Source organism: Bicyclus anynana, chromosome 13 (genome assembly GCF_947172395.1).
Source record: "Bicyclus anynana chromosome 13, ilBicAnyn1.1, whole genome shotgun sequence".
Classification (NCBI taxonomy): Eukaryota; Metazoa; Arthropoda; class Insecta; order Lepidoptera; family Nymphalidae; genus Bicyclus; species Bicyclus anynana.
Genome location: NC_069095.1, coordinates 9,283,783 through 9,299,529, shown reverse-complemented (window position 1 = coordinate 9,299,529; position 15,747 = coordinate 9,283,783). Strand labels below are relative to the sequence as shown.

Below are 15,747 nucleotides of genomic sequence, written 5' to 3'. Positions count from 1 at the left end.
TAAAGTAAATTCGTATATTTATATAATCGAAAATAGTTAAAAAAATATATTTTCAATCTTTTATTTCCACCAACCAATTTTGGACCATCTCCTTTGGAATGTAAATAGATATTTTTATTCTAGATTAACACATAGGCAAGTAGCATATGTTAATGATTTTAAACTTATTTCGTGGTTGTTCATTATGAATATTATTTATTTATTTATTTCAGTCCCGTTGTGACCACGATCCATGCAACTGGGTCGAAATATCGACATTAAAAATCTCGTCATTTTATAGTGGTATGTACCCGTTTAAATAAATAATATTCATAAGTGTTCTTCCCGAAAAAATCCATGATTCTCGTAGGATTTGTAAAAAACTAAATTCCACGCGGACTGATTCGCGGGCGTCCTTTAGTGTGTTGATAAAGTTTTCAAGTTATCACACTCATGTACCGGTGCGCCGTACAAGATATCCAGCCAATCTGGCAATAAGTTAAAATCCACTCGTTTCCACTTAATGATACAGATCAAAAATGCAAGTTCGCCGCTTCGAGGCCGATTCGGTACGTTGCCCTCACCGTCTGTGACTAGGGTTGCCAACATTTTTTCAGATTTAAGTTGAAAAAAATATTATTTAACTTAAAGAAAATATAGTATTTTTATGGAATAAGCAAAAAATAGACTACGAAGATAATTATATTTGTTGCGTATTTATTTTTAGGAAAACTATATTTATTAGTAATATAGCATCTCTTGCATTTTTCTAGAAATTTTCATCTAAAGTACCACATGGTTTTTGACATTTAATTTTAAAACAAATAAAAAAACAAACGATTAAATAGACAGCCCCCCTAGCCAAGTGGCACTCGATTCTCTTTCTACAATCGCAAACGCTTCGAAAACTAGAAAAATGTATGGGAATGACAGATCATGTTCATGCGACCTGTCGATAGCAAATGTCATTCCCACTTTTCTACAGGGGCAGGTTCGGATACTATGCACACTTATTGCTTATGTTGAAAATTAATGTAAAAAAATATAGTACTTTTGCGTACTATAAATTTCTTAAACAGTATATACGCACGCAGGTACGCATACCCAAAATATAGGACAATACTATATATTATAGTACGGTTAATAAATTAAATATCACGTGTCTCAAACGGTGAAGGAAAACATCGTGAGGAAACCTGCATACCAGAGAATTTTCTTAATTCTCTGCGTGTGTGAAGTCTGCCAATCCGCATTGGGCCAGCGTGGTGGACTATGGCCTAACCCCTCTCTTTCTGAGAGGAGACTCGAGCTCAGCAGTGAGCCGAAATGGGTTGATAACGATAGTACGGTTGGCAACCCTATCTGTGACTGCGGTGCGCCGTGTGCTTAATACTCGGGTTACTGCACTTTCGCAAATCGAAAGCTCCATGTTTGTTTGGCGCGACATTAAACGTTATCGATGTGGCCTTTCCTTCATTATAAGCTTTTATTTAACTTTAATAGACCCGTTATAGCCCAGTGGATATGACCTCTGTCTTCGATTGGGCGGGCGGGTTCGAAACCGGTTCGAGTATGTACCTCCAACTTTTCAGTTGTTATCACGTGCCTCAAACGATGAAGGAAAAACATCGTAAATCGATGTTTGTTAAATACCGGTACCTAAGTAATTAAAACACTTTAATCCAGGGAATTCCAGGTGTTGGAATGTAGCTGATTAAAAGTATATAGTCACCAGCTATACCGTACATTTAGGGAGATAGCAAACGTAATACTCCGCCCAAATCTTACCCAATTTATAACACTTCTGCTACTTTAGTATACCTACGCATGTCAGGTGTTACATAGACATAAATAACATCGCGAATGTCACGTATAACGAAAAAGACACGCAATAACGAATTGAAAGTGTAATAATGGATTTTTTTATTTGAATCGTGTTATGTTACCCTCTTTTGGTAGCTCACAATCGCCACAGACATTCAAGTATACCTCATTATACTCATTATATAGCGCCGTCCGCGTCGCTAAAATTGATGGTTTCGATATTTTCACTGCCCACATCGATACGATATAATAAATACGCGCGAAGACATGGACCTCGTTTCCTCAGAGGCAACCTTTCATCGGCTATGGCACTGAGTCACTCGGAGCGCATTGGTACCGGGGCCACGGAAGACGAAAGGCATCCGTCGTGTTGTGATGTCACAACCCCAGACCCCTTCTGTGACAAGGGGCTGGGACAAGAAATACGATTAAATAACATGTAAGGGAATCAAGAAGGCGGTCTGGGAAACACGCGGAGTTTTTATTACCGGGCTCGCCTGTGTGTGTAATGTCTGTGAGGATCCGACCTCACAGTCATACGTGCCGGGGGCATGTCTACATCCCAACGCTCTCTCCAGGCAGCGCTGTATGCTGTATACTTGACCGTCTGTGGCCGGCGTTAGAGTGCTCATATGTCGGCGGAATATTTCCACGTGCAGGCTCAGGCTGGCGCGGCGAGGTGGCGTAAATTGTGTAATTAATTGACCCGCGGCCGCAAGCCACCCGTCGCGACCGCAACTCTTTCTGACGTCATATTGTCTCGTGTAAAGCTTGGACTACAATCTAGATCGGAATACAATTATTGCAAAAGACACTAGAATACGACAATATTAGATTTCTCTTATACCTTATGGGAACAGCTAATTTCAAAACGCACTGCTATAGAATTTGGGGTATGACAAAGTTTGTAAAAAGCTAACTATAGCAGAGTATAAGGTGTCGTATGGTGTTGATGGTGTAATCACCATTTGTTCATGAGTAGACAGTAGCCAGATTTTTTTTTATGCAATACAGACTTAGACAGCAGAACAGAGTCACAACACACTGCAATTGATGGAATCGATTCCCTACTGACTATTTAAGAGTCATCATTAATAGCCTATTTGAATGGTTCACTAGAGTGCCAGGTCCTTCTTTATGGTAGAGGAGATTTGGCATGGTTTAAGCCCTCAACACTGTTCCAATGCGGTTGGCGGTCAATTTAGCAGTTAATTCAGACCATTGAAATACGCTACTTTTTAACCCGGTTCATTATGTTTAACAAATGCTCAGAGTCACATAGCAGGAGTATCTCTGCGTGATCGAATCAGAAATGAGGAGATCCGCAGAAGTACCAAAGTCACCGACATAGCTCAAAGAGTTGCGAAGCTGAAGTGGCAATGGGCGGGGCACATAGTTCAAGGAGCCGATGGACGTTAGGGTCACAAAGTACTGGAATGGCGACGCCGCACTAGTAAGCACAGTGTTGGTCGACCCCCCACCAGGTGGACTGACGACATCAAGCGAGTCGCAGGGATTCGTTGGATGCAGGTTGCTCAGTATCGTGATGTTTGGAAGTCCCTACAAAAGGCCTACGTCCTGCAGTGGACATCCATCGGCTGATATGATGGTGATGATGACGATGATGAAATGCTATATTACAAGAAAATGAACACTAGTAACTAAGTTTAACTGGTGACTAAGGACTTGAGTCACGCTTCCCACCGTAACTCAAGTCAGAATATACAGATAAATACATAATATGTTTAGAGAAAGCTCAAAACATCTGGTCCCACAATTAAAACGCTCATTACTTAAATGAGAAATTAGAATTCTCGTTTTACATAAGACTCGGTAATCATGAAAGTTAGAAGCGCAAAAGTGAATTGAGCATCTGAAATTGGGGCGATTCCGCTTTTTACTTTCGATGAACTAGTCGCCTATAACACGTCTTATTCCGTTCCGAATTTAATGTTTATAAGATGTCAAAATTAACAATGAAGTTGCCATGGATACAACCGATGTGACAGAGATGTAGCTTTACAGAATGCAGAGCTGTTATAACGAAAAACAAGAATCGTGAATGTTGAAAACAAGAACCAGGGAACATGAATGAGTCCAATAGGCGCCGGCGTCTAGGCCTTGGCCTTAACATTATGGTAATCGCCGACTCTCGAAGTCGAGTCTCGACATTGTTGTGGCGGCCGACAAACGTAACTCATAGAGCGAGTATTCACCACTCACTTGTGCTTTTGTTGGGTGCGCGAGAAGTGGGACTGACGAAAGATTTCTCAGAACCAATTTTATATCATCGTCTTATATCATGCTATTCACACGGCATCCTTTACGGCATGTATTTTAACGTATACGTTTAAATGTTTAAATATTTCTCTAACATCCCAGCCCCGGAAACTGCTATATGTATAAAAATCATTCGAACAGTTTCCGAGAAAATTGCTCGTTTATTCGCCGTTATTAGAGGAGGCTAGTATAGTAAAATATGTGCCATATATGGGTTGTCAAATTATGATTAATAATGAACCCATTCAGTATCTATACTAATATATAAGAGAGCTGAAGAGTTTGTTTGTTTGATTGAACGCGCTAATCTCAGGAACTACTGGACCGATTTGAAAAATTCTTTCAGTGTTAGATAGCCTATTTATCGAGGAAGGCTATAAGCTATATATTATCCCCGTTTTCTTACGGGAACGGGAACCACACAGGTAAAACCGCGCACTTTCAGCTAGTTTTCAGATAAGTAGGTACCAACGTTAAATTAATTTCGTTCATTACCTTAATGAATATGTAGGAATAGGTTTATAAGGATCCGTCATCCCTATTGGTTACTGTACGAGTAACATATGTACAGACTATAATGACGGAACTAATAACATTTTTAAAGGTTTTATATCACGTTACATAAAGGAAGTATTATATCAAACTGTCGGAAATAAGTTTTATATTTCAAAACTATACGCATAATAACAGATGAGATATCAGTACCGTATTAGATATATTTTCATGTGACAGAAATTGATACTGGCATCTCTCCAAGGTTACTCCGAAGAACTGGGTCACGATAAGAAAAACTGGTGATTATCGTCTCTTCGCTAATTGAAATATGACACAAATATGAAATATGTGACAGCTAAACCTCATACGAACGGTATCTTTCTCGCTAAAATACTCTAGTCAATGAACTTCGACGACTGTAGGTAGTAGACTATAGGTACATACATAGGCATACATATTATACTTATCAGTAGCGAAGGCTGAAATTTTCGAAAAGGTAACCCGTTCATGTGTTTATTAGTCTCGTATACGTCTACGTTCTTACAGTGTTATTTATTTTATTTATATGTACTGCTTCTTTTTAGAAGCGTTTTGGCGCATTGGAGGCGTTTATTGTACAGATTGTAGAAATGCTGTTCAATTATAAAATACATTACGAGTACAATAATGAATTGTATGGATTTTTAAAAGGTAGCCCGATAGGATTCGTGTTGTTAGGGCCCATCGCCCCTGATACTTATCTACTTTTAAAAACCACAAATTAACTATTGTTTTTCAACAATAATGAAAAATAATATAGACATGTAGTAAAGTCAAGAATGAATCGACATTTTCAATACAATCAAAGATAATTTATATTTACCTAATATCTAACTACTACCAACCTATTCTGTGGTAAAAGTGAAAAATCATCTAATAAGTTACTTGATAAGTTACTTATTAATTACTTAAACAACTAAACAGATTAATAACTTATTAATGTATTTTTTTTTTAATTTAAATAACAAACATTAACATATAAATTAAATGTAACTACTTAAGTTATAACTTTTCATTATATGGAATTACCAATTACATAGGCAAAATTATGGTAATTCGTTAAGAATTATTAAAAAATTAGCGGACGCCCGCGACTTCGTCCGCGTGGAATTTAGTTTTTCACAAATCCCTCGGGAATCATGGATTTTTCCGGGATAAAATAGCCTATATGTTAATCCATGCTATGATATATCTCAATACCAAATTTAATAATTCGGTTCAGTAGTCGAGGCGTGAAAGAGTAACAAACATCCAAACATCACAATACAAACTTTCGCGTTTAATATATTAGTAGGAAGTAGGATGTTCTAAACATTTTTGAAACATGTGATTGTTTGTATTAAAATTACAACAGATTTGTTTAATGTAAAAATAAATTAAATTTATCGTGTTTTTATAGTTTGGCAATTTAAAAAACGCCTTTGCTGTGGTTTTGTAATGAAGCCAATGAAGCTTAAACTCCTGACAAGATTATTTTAATAAAGTATTACGTAGTTGTATTCAATGCTTATATTCATTGTAAATACCTAATAAATATTACTTAAAATTAAGTAAAAATCATTTTCAACATTTTTATTTACTTATACCACCGATTTTTTTATAAAAATTACATTTACAAATGCTAAACTATTAAGATTAACTTGTAATGAGTGTTTTCTATCGGGATTCTTCCATGCTATTTTAATACATTTAGTAGGTAAATCGGAGTACCTACCTACCTTTAGGCGGAGGAACCTCATCATCTTCATCATTATCAATCCATATTCGGCTCACTGCTGAGCTCGAGTCTCCTCTCAGAATGAGAGGGGTTAGGCCATTAGTCCACCACGCTGGCCCAATGCGTATTGGCAGACTTAACACACGCAGTGAATTAAGAAAATTCTCCGGTGTGCAGGTTTCCTCACGATGTTTTTACTTCACTGTTTGAGACACGTGATATTTAATTTCTTAAAATGCACACAACTGAAAAGTTGGAGGTGCATGTGATGACCGGATTCGAACCCACACCCTCCGGAATCGGAGGCAGAGATCATATCCACTGGGCTATCACGGTTCTTCCCCTACTAGGACCCTACTCCGCCCAATAGAATTTACCACTATATACGAGTACCCATCGTAAGCGTTATATAGGCTTTCATCTTTTCAGATATCAGTCTCGCCTTCACAGGCACTTATAGCATAAATATGTTGAGGATAATGGTTTCTAAACTGATTATTATTTGGAGGCACGGTTGTGACGCGATCGGCGCGGGCGCTGTGAGGGCGTGGTCGCCACGTGTATGACGAATACCTATTTATACATAGTGCGCATCAGATTTTTGGATTGATCTTCAAAATATATGTATATAGAAAAATTATTCTAATTTTATATTTTATTAAATCAATAGATTATTGTAAAACTGTTTTGCGTCATAAAACTTTTATAGTTAATCAGTTTTAAGCATTGAATTATTATACGTTGTAGGTACATAGTAATTCAATGGTTTTAAGCAATATTTTATACTAGAGATAAGGCACTAGCGCATCTACACTGAGGCGGATAAATGTGGAAAATTGACTTAATTTAATTTAGTCCCTTATTAAACAACGGACGTTATTTAAACAAATAATACCTAGGTACTTACCTAAATATCGGCTACAATGTCGAGTTGTGTGTGCAGGGAGTGTTAAAACTATACATATATAGATAATGGAATTAAAGACAAAATTGTGCATGTGTGCGCTCAGTGGCCTAGCCTTTGATTATACATATAGACGTATATATAATCAAAGGGTGTAGCTAAATTCGGATCATATTTTGCGGTGATTTAGTAGGAACGTAACCTATCTATAGTATAAAATTATCATTGGTTTTAAGAGCATTATATAAATTTTGATAAGATTTGAGAATCGACTAGTCATACTTTATTTAAGTAGGTAGGTACATATACTTAGTTAAAACATGACATGTTGTAAGTAATAGGTATACATATATATGTATATACCTATTATTTATAATAGGTAGGTATATACCTACGTACCTACTAGCGGACCTTACCTCCTTAATCTGGCCCTCCTGCAAAATCTATTCTTAGCGAATGTCTACTATCTATTAACTACCTCCCTGCCAAATTTCATATATGTACCTACGTCAAGTGATTTTCGAGATTTCGTGATGACTGACCTTTCGCATTTATAGGTACATACCTTTAGTAAGATTAATTACATAATGATTTATGTAGGTATATACAAAGATAAGACAGATCTTAATGAAAACTAAATAGTAAAACTTACCCCAAAAGATTTTTCTATCGGCTCCAAGAGACATCCTCCAGAGAATATGATGCCGTCCACCACAAAATTGCACATGAAAGAAGCCGCCACCACAACCCAGCCCCAACCGCCATCTGGTGGTACCACCTGCGAAACAGTAATCGTCAGAATCATTTTTTTTTCTTTACTCTTTACAAGTTAGCCCTTGATTACAATCTCACCTGATGGTCAGTGATGATGCAATCTAAGATGGAAGCGGGCTAACTTGTTAGGAGGAGGATGAAAATCCACACCCCTTTCGGTTTCTACACGACATCGTATCGGAACGCTAAAACGTCTTTGTCGGTAGGGTGATAACTATCCACGACCAAAGCCTCCCACCAGCCAGACCTGGACCAATTAAGAAAACCTCAGTCGGCCCAGCTGGGGATCGAACCCAGGACCTCCGTCTTGTAAATTCACCGCGCACACCACTGCGCCACAGAGGCCGTCAGAATCATCATTATTATCTTACCCGGGCATAGCCTCGAGGTCTGGACCTCCACCCGAATTTTGGGAGGAGATGACCTAGTTGCTCATTATCATCAGCCTGTAAGAAATCACCGGGTGAGCAAGTTCCCCCTTGTTCCCCCGTAACCCCCCCCCCCCCCCCCATCATCATCATCATTATCATTATCAACCCATATTCGGCCCACTGCTGAGCTCACTTTGTTGTAAAGAGTACTTTTCCACATAACTTTCTTAAATTATTGTATTACAACTAAAAAAAATATTAACATAGATCACAGTCACTGTCAAGATAAAGAAGTGGACAGCATTGCTGTTACACGCCCGTGCATATAGCCATTCGATATACCTACTCCAATAAAAATCTTGTTCATTATATAAATATACATATAAACTATTCTAAGCTTGTCTAACAACGTAATAATCTAACTATGGGCAAGATCGCACCTTTAGAATGATAGAGACCTAATGCAAAAAAACTAGTTTTTGAAAAACAGCATTCTATGACTAAAAGTCAAATGTTGGATTAGGTCTCTATAATTCTGAAGGTGCGACATATTGAAACCTCTCAGAGTGAAGGCCTTTATTCAGCTGGGAGTTAATAATAAGCTGAAATCTGAATAACAACTTAGGTGATGGTAATAAGTAAAAGAAGCAATGATACATCACAAGGTGTTCCTCGACCGCTGACGTCACATCCCCAAACCCTGCCCAAAGAGTTCTCATTTCAAAATCAGACATCTCTATAACAATTGTCGCGTCGTTAGTAATATGCAGATAGGTATTTATTTTAGTTTATAAAATATTCTTATATTATTAACTTTGACAGAACTTTGGCAGTTCTATATGACATAGGAATACGTGTAATTTCTGTAACGTTCAGAAATTTATTGTGTGATCAAAAGATCTACGCGTTTCTAAACTGTCCGTTTAATTGAAATGAAAGTTTTATGCTAGATAGAGGCGTAACAGCTACCTATATTATTGTACAAGGTACTGTTTAAGTATTTTGTCTAAAATAAAAAAAGCTTATACTTATCGTTAGAACTGCCAATTTGGAGCAATAATTAGTATTGCACAAAGATTGTAGTTCTAGTTTTTTTTCTTAGCGGGCACTTTTGAAAATCGACAAAATGTATGAAAATAACGAATCATCGAACCTGTATAATTTGGTTCAGAGCCACCTGACTACTTTTATGCCATATTAGTACTATTGCTCCAAATGGCTCATTCTAACGAGTCGTGCCATTTTTTTTTTGTTGGCCGGCACTTTCAAACTCTGAAACTGTGTGACTCGTAACCATAGATTTATGAGTAGGTACAAGTACTTATAATTCTATGCTCGTAACTATAGAAAATAAGTTATTTTATAATATGATGAAGCCTCAAATACCGTTTCATTATGATAACAGAGTCGTTTAATTTAACAGATTAAAGATAAAACTAAAAGTAGGTAAAAATAATAATTCTTGTATCGATCATCCGCGGGAAATTCACCAATTTGTCAATTTTCCAAAATTTTCCACCCTCTAGAACTGGGAAACTTTTTTGGGATAAAAGATACATTAATTTATTCATCTCCGTTATAAACTCGTATCCATACACAAACTTTCGCGTTTAGGGACGTTAACTATTATTATTAGTGGGGTTCACTGCACAGCACAGAAAACAGTACAAGTAAAAGTATCAAAAGACCTTCAGAGGTCGCATCTATGACATCACTTGACTTTGCTACCCGATATGGTGTTGACTTTACCTTATACATATTAAGAGCACAGCCAATCTATCAATATTACCAATTAAGCACCCGCCCTTATCAGTCGAGTGGCTATATCGGGTGAACCTTGCCAGTGCCACAAAGACTATAAAAAGAGCTTTTTTTGAGCTTATGTATTGCTCTAATTTACGTACGTATAGGCCAGTGGACATGACCTCTGCCTCCGATTCCGGAGGGTGTGATGGGTTCGAATCCTGTCCGGTCCTCCAACTTTTCAGTTGTGTGCGTTTTAAAAAAATAAATATAACGTTCTCAAACGGTGAACGAAAAACATCGTGAGGAAAAATGCATACCAAAGAATTTTCTTAATTCAAGGCGTGTATGAAGTCTGCCAATTCGCATTGTGCCAGCGTGGTGGACTATTGGCCTAATCCTAACACCTCTCATTCTCTGAGAGGAGACTCGAGCTCAGCAGTGAGCTGATGCAATTTACTTTACTCGTAAATAGTATACTCGTATGTGTTATGAATGTATTAAATTACATATTCATAGGTTCATTCCATCCCATGATGGTGCCAGTAGAAATTGTTGAAAGGCTTTGATAAAATAGCTTCAAACCATCCTCAAATTAAAATAAATACCTACTTAAGAAAAAAAAAATCCTCGTATCGTTTCAATTAAATACAAAATACAGTAAACATAATTGTATAGTATATTAAAACAATTACATTAAAAAAACGTAAAATCGGAAAACTTCTTTATTAACATTTTTGGACCTTTTCAGTTTTGTTTTTATAACTCGATTTTTCCATATTTTTCAAGTGTTATCATCATATTATAAAAATAACGTACATTCCAACCGCAAAAGCGATCCACATGATAGCGTTAGTAGTAAAATTCAGAGTTCTGTTCAATAATACCATTCCCCTGTGTAACGCTCTTCGCGCTGCCATTTTTCGTTTAGGTTTTACTCGTATATGAATAATATGAATTAAAACATTAAAATAATTAATATGGTTGCGGCGATTTCAGCACAAGCAACTGTGATCGTTGAGATAAGGGCCACATTTATGATTTTCTCCGTCACTTTACGAATTTTTCTCTGCCAGCGCAATTTCTTCTGTAATGCCGTCATATTCCGTGTAAACTTCTTGAATGTGTTGTTATTTTTATTTAAGTGTTCTACCAAGATGATGGTATACTTTTAATGGATTCTAACACTTACACTTATTTTTTTCCTTTTGTTTTCGTTCCCCACAGTTGCAAGCTTCTGTACATTCTGATTTTGTGTCGATTTTATCCGTCTGGATTTTTTTACACTTATTTTCTTCAATGATCTTTGGTTCAACTTTTTCAAAATTCAACAAAATCGAGCCGATATGATAGCCAACGATCAAAATTGTTATGATTGTTAAATATGTTTTAAAAGAATCTAATACCATATCAAATTTAATGGAACGAAAGGCGGCATATTGTTTGCCTTTTAAAAGCGAAGATAAAACACTTTATTTTATTTTTTTGGGTTGGCCGCGATTGGATTTCTAACCAATCGGAGACTAATCAAATGTCAGCATTTTAGGGGTTCTACAAACGTAGACACTACTTTATCGCCATACGACATAATCGTCTCTGTCGCTTAGAAACGAGTGAAAACTTGTGTAAAAATCTCTGAGACTTATTGTTGTTATTCCAACATTCAAATTAGCAATTACTGCAAAAAACTAAGAGCGAGTCATACGCTTCTATAAGAGTTTGTTTGATTTAACGCGCTAATATTTGAACTACTGATTTGTATATATAAAAAAAATATTTTTATTTTGGATAGTCCATTTATCGGGATAAGTATCTAATATCTATAGGATTTATTTGGTCGTGTAAAAACCGAATGGGATATGGATTTTCATCCTACTCCTAACAAGTTAGCCCGTTTCCATCTTAGATTGCATCATCACTTAGCATCAGATAAGATTGTAGTCGAGGGTTATCTGGTAGAGAATAAAAAAATCTGTGGGATAGGCATACGTTACGAATAATAAAAGCGGATCTTCAGTGAAAAATGTGGTTAAAACGGCACAAGCTTTCGTACACTGCGAAAACGAAAGGTGACTTTGCTCATGTCGGTAAGATTACAGTGTCTATTGTTTGTACAACGCCTTACTATTTGTATTGGTGACATCCTGTTGACTTTAGTATGACTTTAATTCATGATGTTTATTTTTATTGAAAAAATATGTTGGCCATGTATCAAAAAGTTCTAGCTTATCAATTTTGACAGAAATAAAATACCAGTAGATACTAATGAAAGTAGAGACCGCCATATTTAAAAAATAATTTAAACAAATTAAAAAAAACATGCGTTTTCTTATTTTATTTAAATTATTTATTTGTTAGTGATACATTACTATCTATACTTTAAGTAACTCAGTTATTCCAATATTAGCCCGCTTCCATCTTAGATTGCATCATCACTTACCATCAGGTGAGATTGTAGTCAAGGGCTAACTTGTAAAGAATAAAAAAAAGAGAAGTTATGACGTACCAGAGCTGCTTCTGGTTCGGACTCGTCGCTGGGGGAGTCGCTGCGACCCATGCCGCTCTCGTCCGAGGACGGCGTCTCGAAGGGCCGCTCGTCCGTCGCTACCCGGTGCACCATCGTGAACCCTGGAACACGACATGGGTTATTTGTCTATTGGTCATCACCATCATCATCATTATCAACCCATATCCGGCTCACTGAGCTCGAGTCTCCTCTCAAAATGAGAGGGGTTAGGCCAAACTCTATTGTGTGTATCTCATTAAAACTCATTAATTCATCAAAAAACGCTCATTTCGACACTCTTAAGGTAATCAAAACTCTTGGTACTTTCCGTTGATCTAGATAGAACTACAAAATTTGGCAAACATCGTTATAGACCCTATGTACAGGAAAAAATCTCAAAAGTAGGTACATACAAGGTAATACATTTCAAGTTAAATTGACTGCGGTGCGGTGACAAACATTGATATTTCATTTTATGCTTGTATGTAAGAAAGTATTGTTTGTCCCCAGCAGCATACATACGCATACGCATATGCAGCATATATGTATACGCATACATACGCTCGAAAAAAAATGTTACCCTCCTTCTGACGCAGTCGGGTAAAAATATAAAAAAAATAAGTATTTGAAGCTGAATTTCGGAAAAAGCTCGACAAAAACTGCGCCATTCGATGCCTATACCTATATGGGACACTCAGTGGCGTGCACTTCATAGATTTCACGCTAACTCTATTGAATAAGGAATTTTGTACAATTTGTACATAATGTCTACCCTAGTTGAAAACCTTGTGTACGCCAATGGGGACCCTTCACCTACGTATGAAACCCTCGGTGGGCGAGTCGGACTAGTATTTTTAACGATATAAGCTAACGCTTGAATACAATTACGCCTAAATAGTAAGGGATGATGCATACATTAAAACGCGTTAGCCTAGAAGAGGTCTAGTCACTTATAACTTGAAGATCCTGACATTGTAAGTGGTAAGGAAAACGGAAGCTTGAAGGGCATTCCATATCTAAAAGTAAAATCGTTATGAAACTATAAATATGTATGTACGTCTTTCAATAATTGGCCAAGTGCAAATTCAACGTGCGCGCGAAGAATTCCGTACCATTTTCTATAAAAACTGAAAAAAAAACGACATATGTTTGTTGTATAGGAGTTTTCTTTTTAACCGACTTCTAAGGAGGAGGCCGTTTAGGTTACAAAATTGCCGAGGTTCTTTCAGAAACGGCTTTAATTAAAACATGACACTGGCTTGGCACCGCCTTCAATCTGATCACAAGGTAGCTCATACGATGTTATTTTTCGCTTTTTAGTTTAGTTTTGTGTCGATTTAATTTTTTTATTAAAATATTTATATTTTATTTTCTTAATATTTGTTGTTATAGCTACAATAGAAATATAATATAATCTGTGAAGTGTGCCTAGCAGAAAGACGGACGGACACACATCGAGTCTTTAGCAATAGGTTTTTACCCTTAGGGTACAGACCTTTAAAGCAAACCAAGATTTTTTTTTATTTCATGGTGTGTTGGTGCATTATATTAATTAGTACAAAAGTAATTAATTGAATAGGAATGCAGTACTATCCGGGCGTGGAATAGGCGCAAGGTGACTAAATTGTAATATAATTCCAATTCTATGAATGAAAACAATATCGTTCGTGTTATCACTGATAAGAGGAAAAATACAACGCTACATTGAATTAGCTTTATAAAAAAAATCATCATTTTGATGACATACAGTTATCTCTGAGAGAAAATCTTACGTCATCGGCCATCACGATCAATTTCATCGTCAAGTCTGCAGGATGTATGTAGGTAGTGAAAATCATATCTCATAATAGGCTCAAAAAAAAATCAAAATCAAAAGTCATTTATTTCAAGTAGGCTCAGTTTACAAGCACTTTTGACATGTCAGTTAGGCTTATTATTAAATGCTTAGATACAACGCTTATAGACTACAAGCCCTTGAAAAAAATTTACCTGTGATATGAACCAACGTGAATAATGCTTAGAAGGCTGTTACTATATCAGAAAATAACTCTGAGCACTATGCCGTAACTTCTGAGCGGTACACGTGAGTACCCGAGTGAATAGAATTTTTCAGTTGCAAATGATGAATTACGAGTATTTATTAATGTACGGCTTTGTTATAGTGTTTATATATGATTAGTGGCAATTAGGCAATTATTAAATGCTTAAATGCAGAGTGGCAAGAATACTGACTCTGGCTGCATTTGCACGTTTGACAGGCTGATCCTTTGCACAAAAAATGAGCCAACTCTTCTGTCACTGATGATGATGATGCATGAATGAACATACATGTGCATCAAGCTTTTGTATTCGAATGTTAATGGATTAATTCTAATAAATTATAGAATAGAATAAAATCTTAATCCTACTAATATTATAAACGCAAAAGTTTGTATGGATGTTTCTTTGGACGTTTGTTACTCATAAACGTCGCAACTACAGAACCGATTTGGCCAATCCAATATCTTCACTCTTGAGACTATGTGGCTCGCGCCACTTCAGCTTCGCGACTCGTTGAGCTATGTCGGTGACTTTGGTTCTTTTCCGGATCTCGTCATTTCTGATCCGATCATGCAGAGATTCTCCTAGCTCGTTCCTGAACCGTACATACATTATAGATGTCAAATTATTGAAAATTTTGTATGCGATTGTAATGTCATCAATAATGTTGTAATTGTCTTCCGTACGTCGCTAACATCCGAAAATGTGTTTCTGCGCATAGCTACAATACATCAGTTGTGATGTAAATGTAATACGCAATACGCAGAGCCGCAAATTAATGGCTGTTTAAGTAATTTTGTGTCGACGCACGCGGCAAAAAATCATCACTACGAACTTGAAATGTTTTTATAACGAAGCTATGAACGTTCGAGGTCAGCGTGGTTACAGACATTATCACAATGTACCTACATTATGGGCAATAATGAGTTAAATAATTAACATTTATATTGTTTTGTTTAATAAACTTTGAATAGTATGCGAACTTACATTTTTGCGACGTTACATTGGCTCTATAATTTTTATATAAGTTTTTAATTGTGTAGAGTCATTGATAACAATAGTAAACATGATTTTT

At 36.6% G+C, this 15,747-nt stretch overlaps 1 protein-coding gene across 2 annotated transcripts in view; it reads right to left on the bottom strand.

Moving 5' to 3' along the window:
* Window positions 1-15,747, bottom strand: part of LOC112053610 (monocarboxylate transporter 9) — a 57,806-nt gene that overhangs the window by 21,004 nt on the left and 21,055 nt on the right. For both annotated transcript variants that reach the window (XM_052884909.1, XM_024093076.2), the window contains exons 2-3: window positions 12,633-12,754; window positions 7,891-8,016 (exon numbers count right to left, since the gene is read on the bottom strand). In XM_052884909.1, the coding sequence (XP_052740869.1) occupies window positions 7,891-8,016; window positions 12,633-12,746 (240 nt within the window). In that variant the 5' untranslated portion in view covers window positions 12,747-12,754. The remainder of the gene's footprint in view (window positions 1-7,890; window positions 8,017-12,632; window positions 12,755-15,747) is intronic.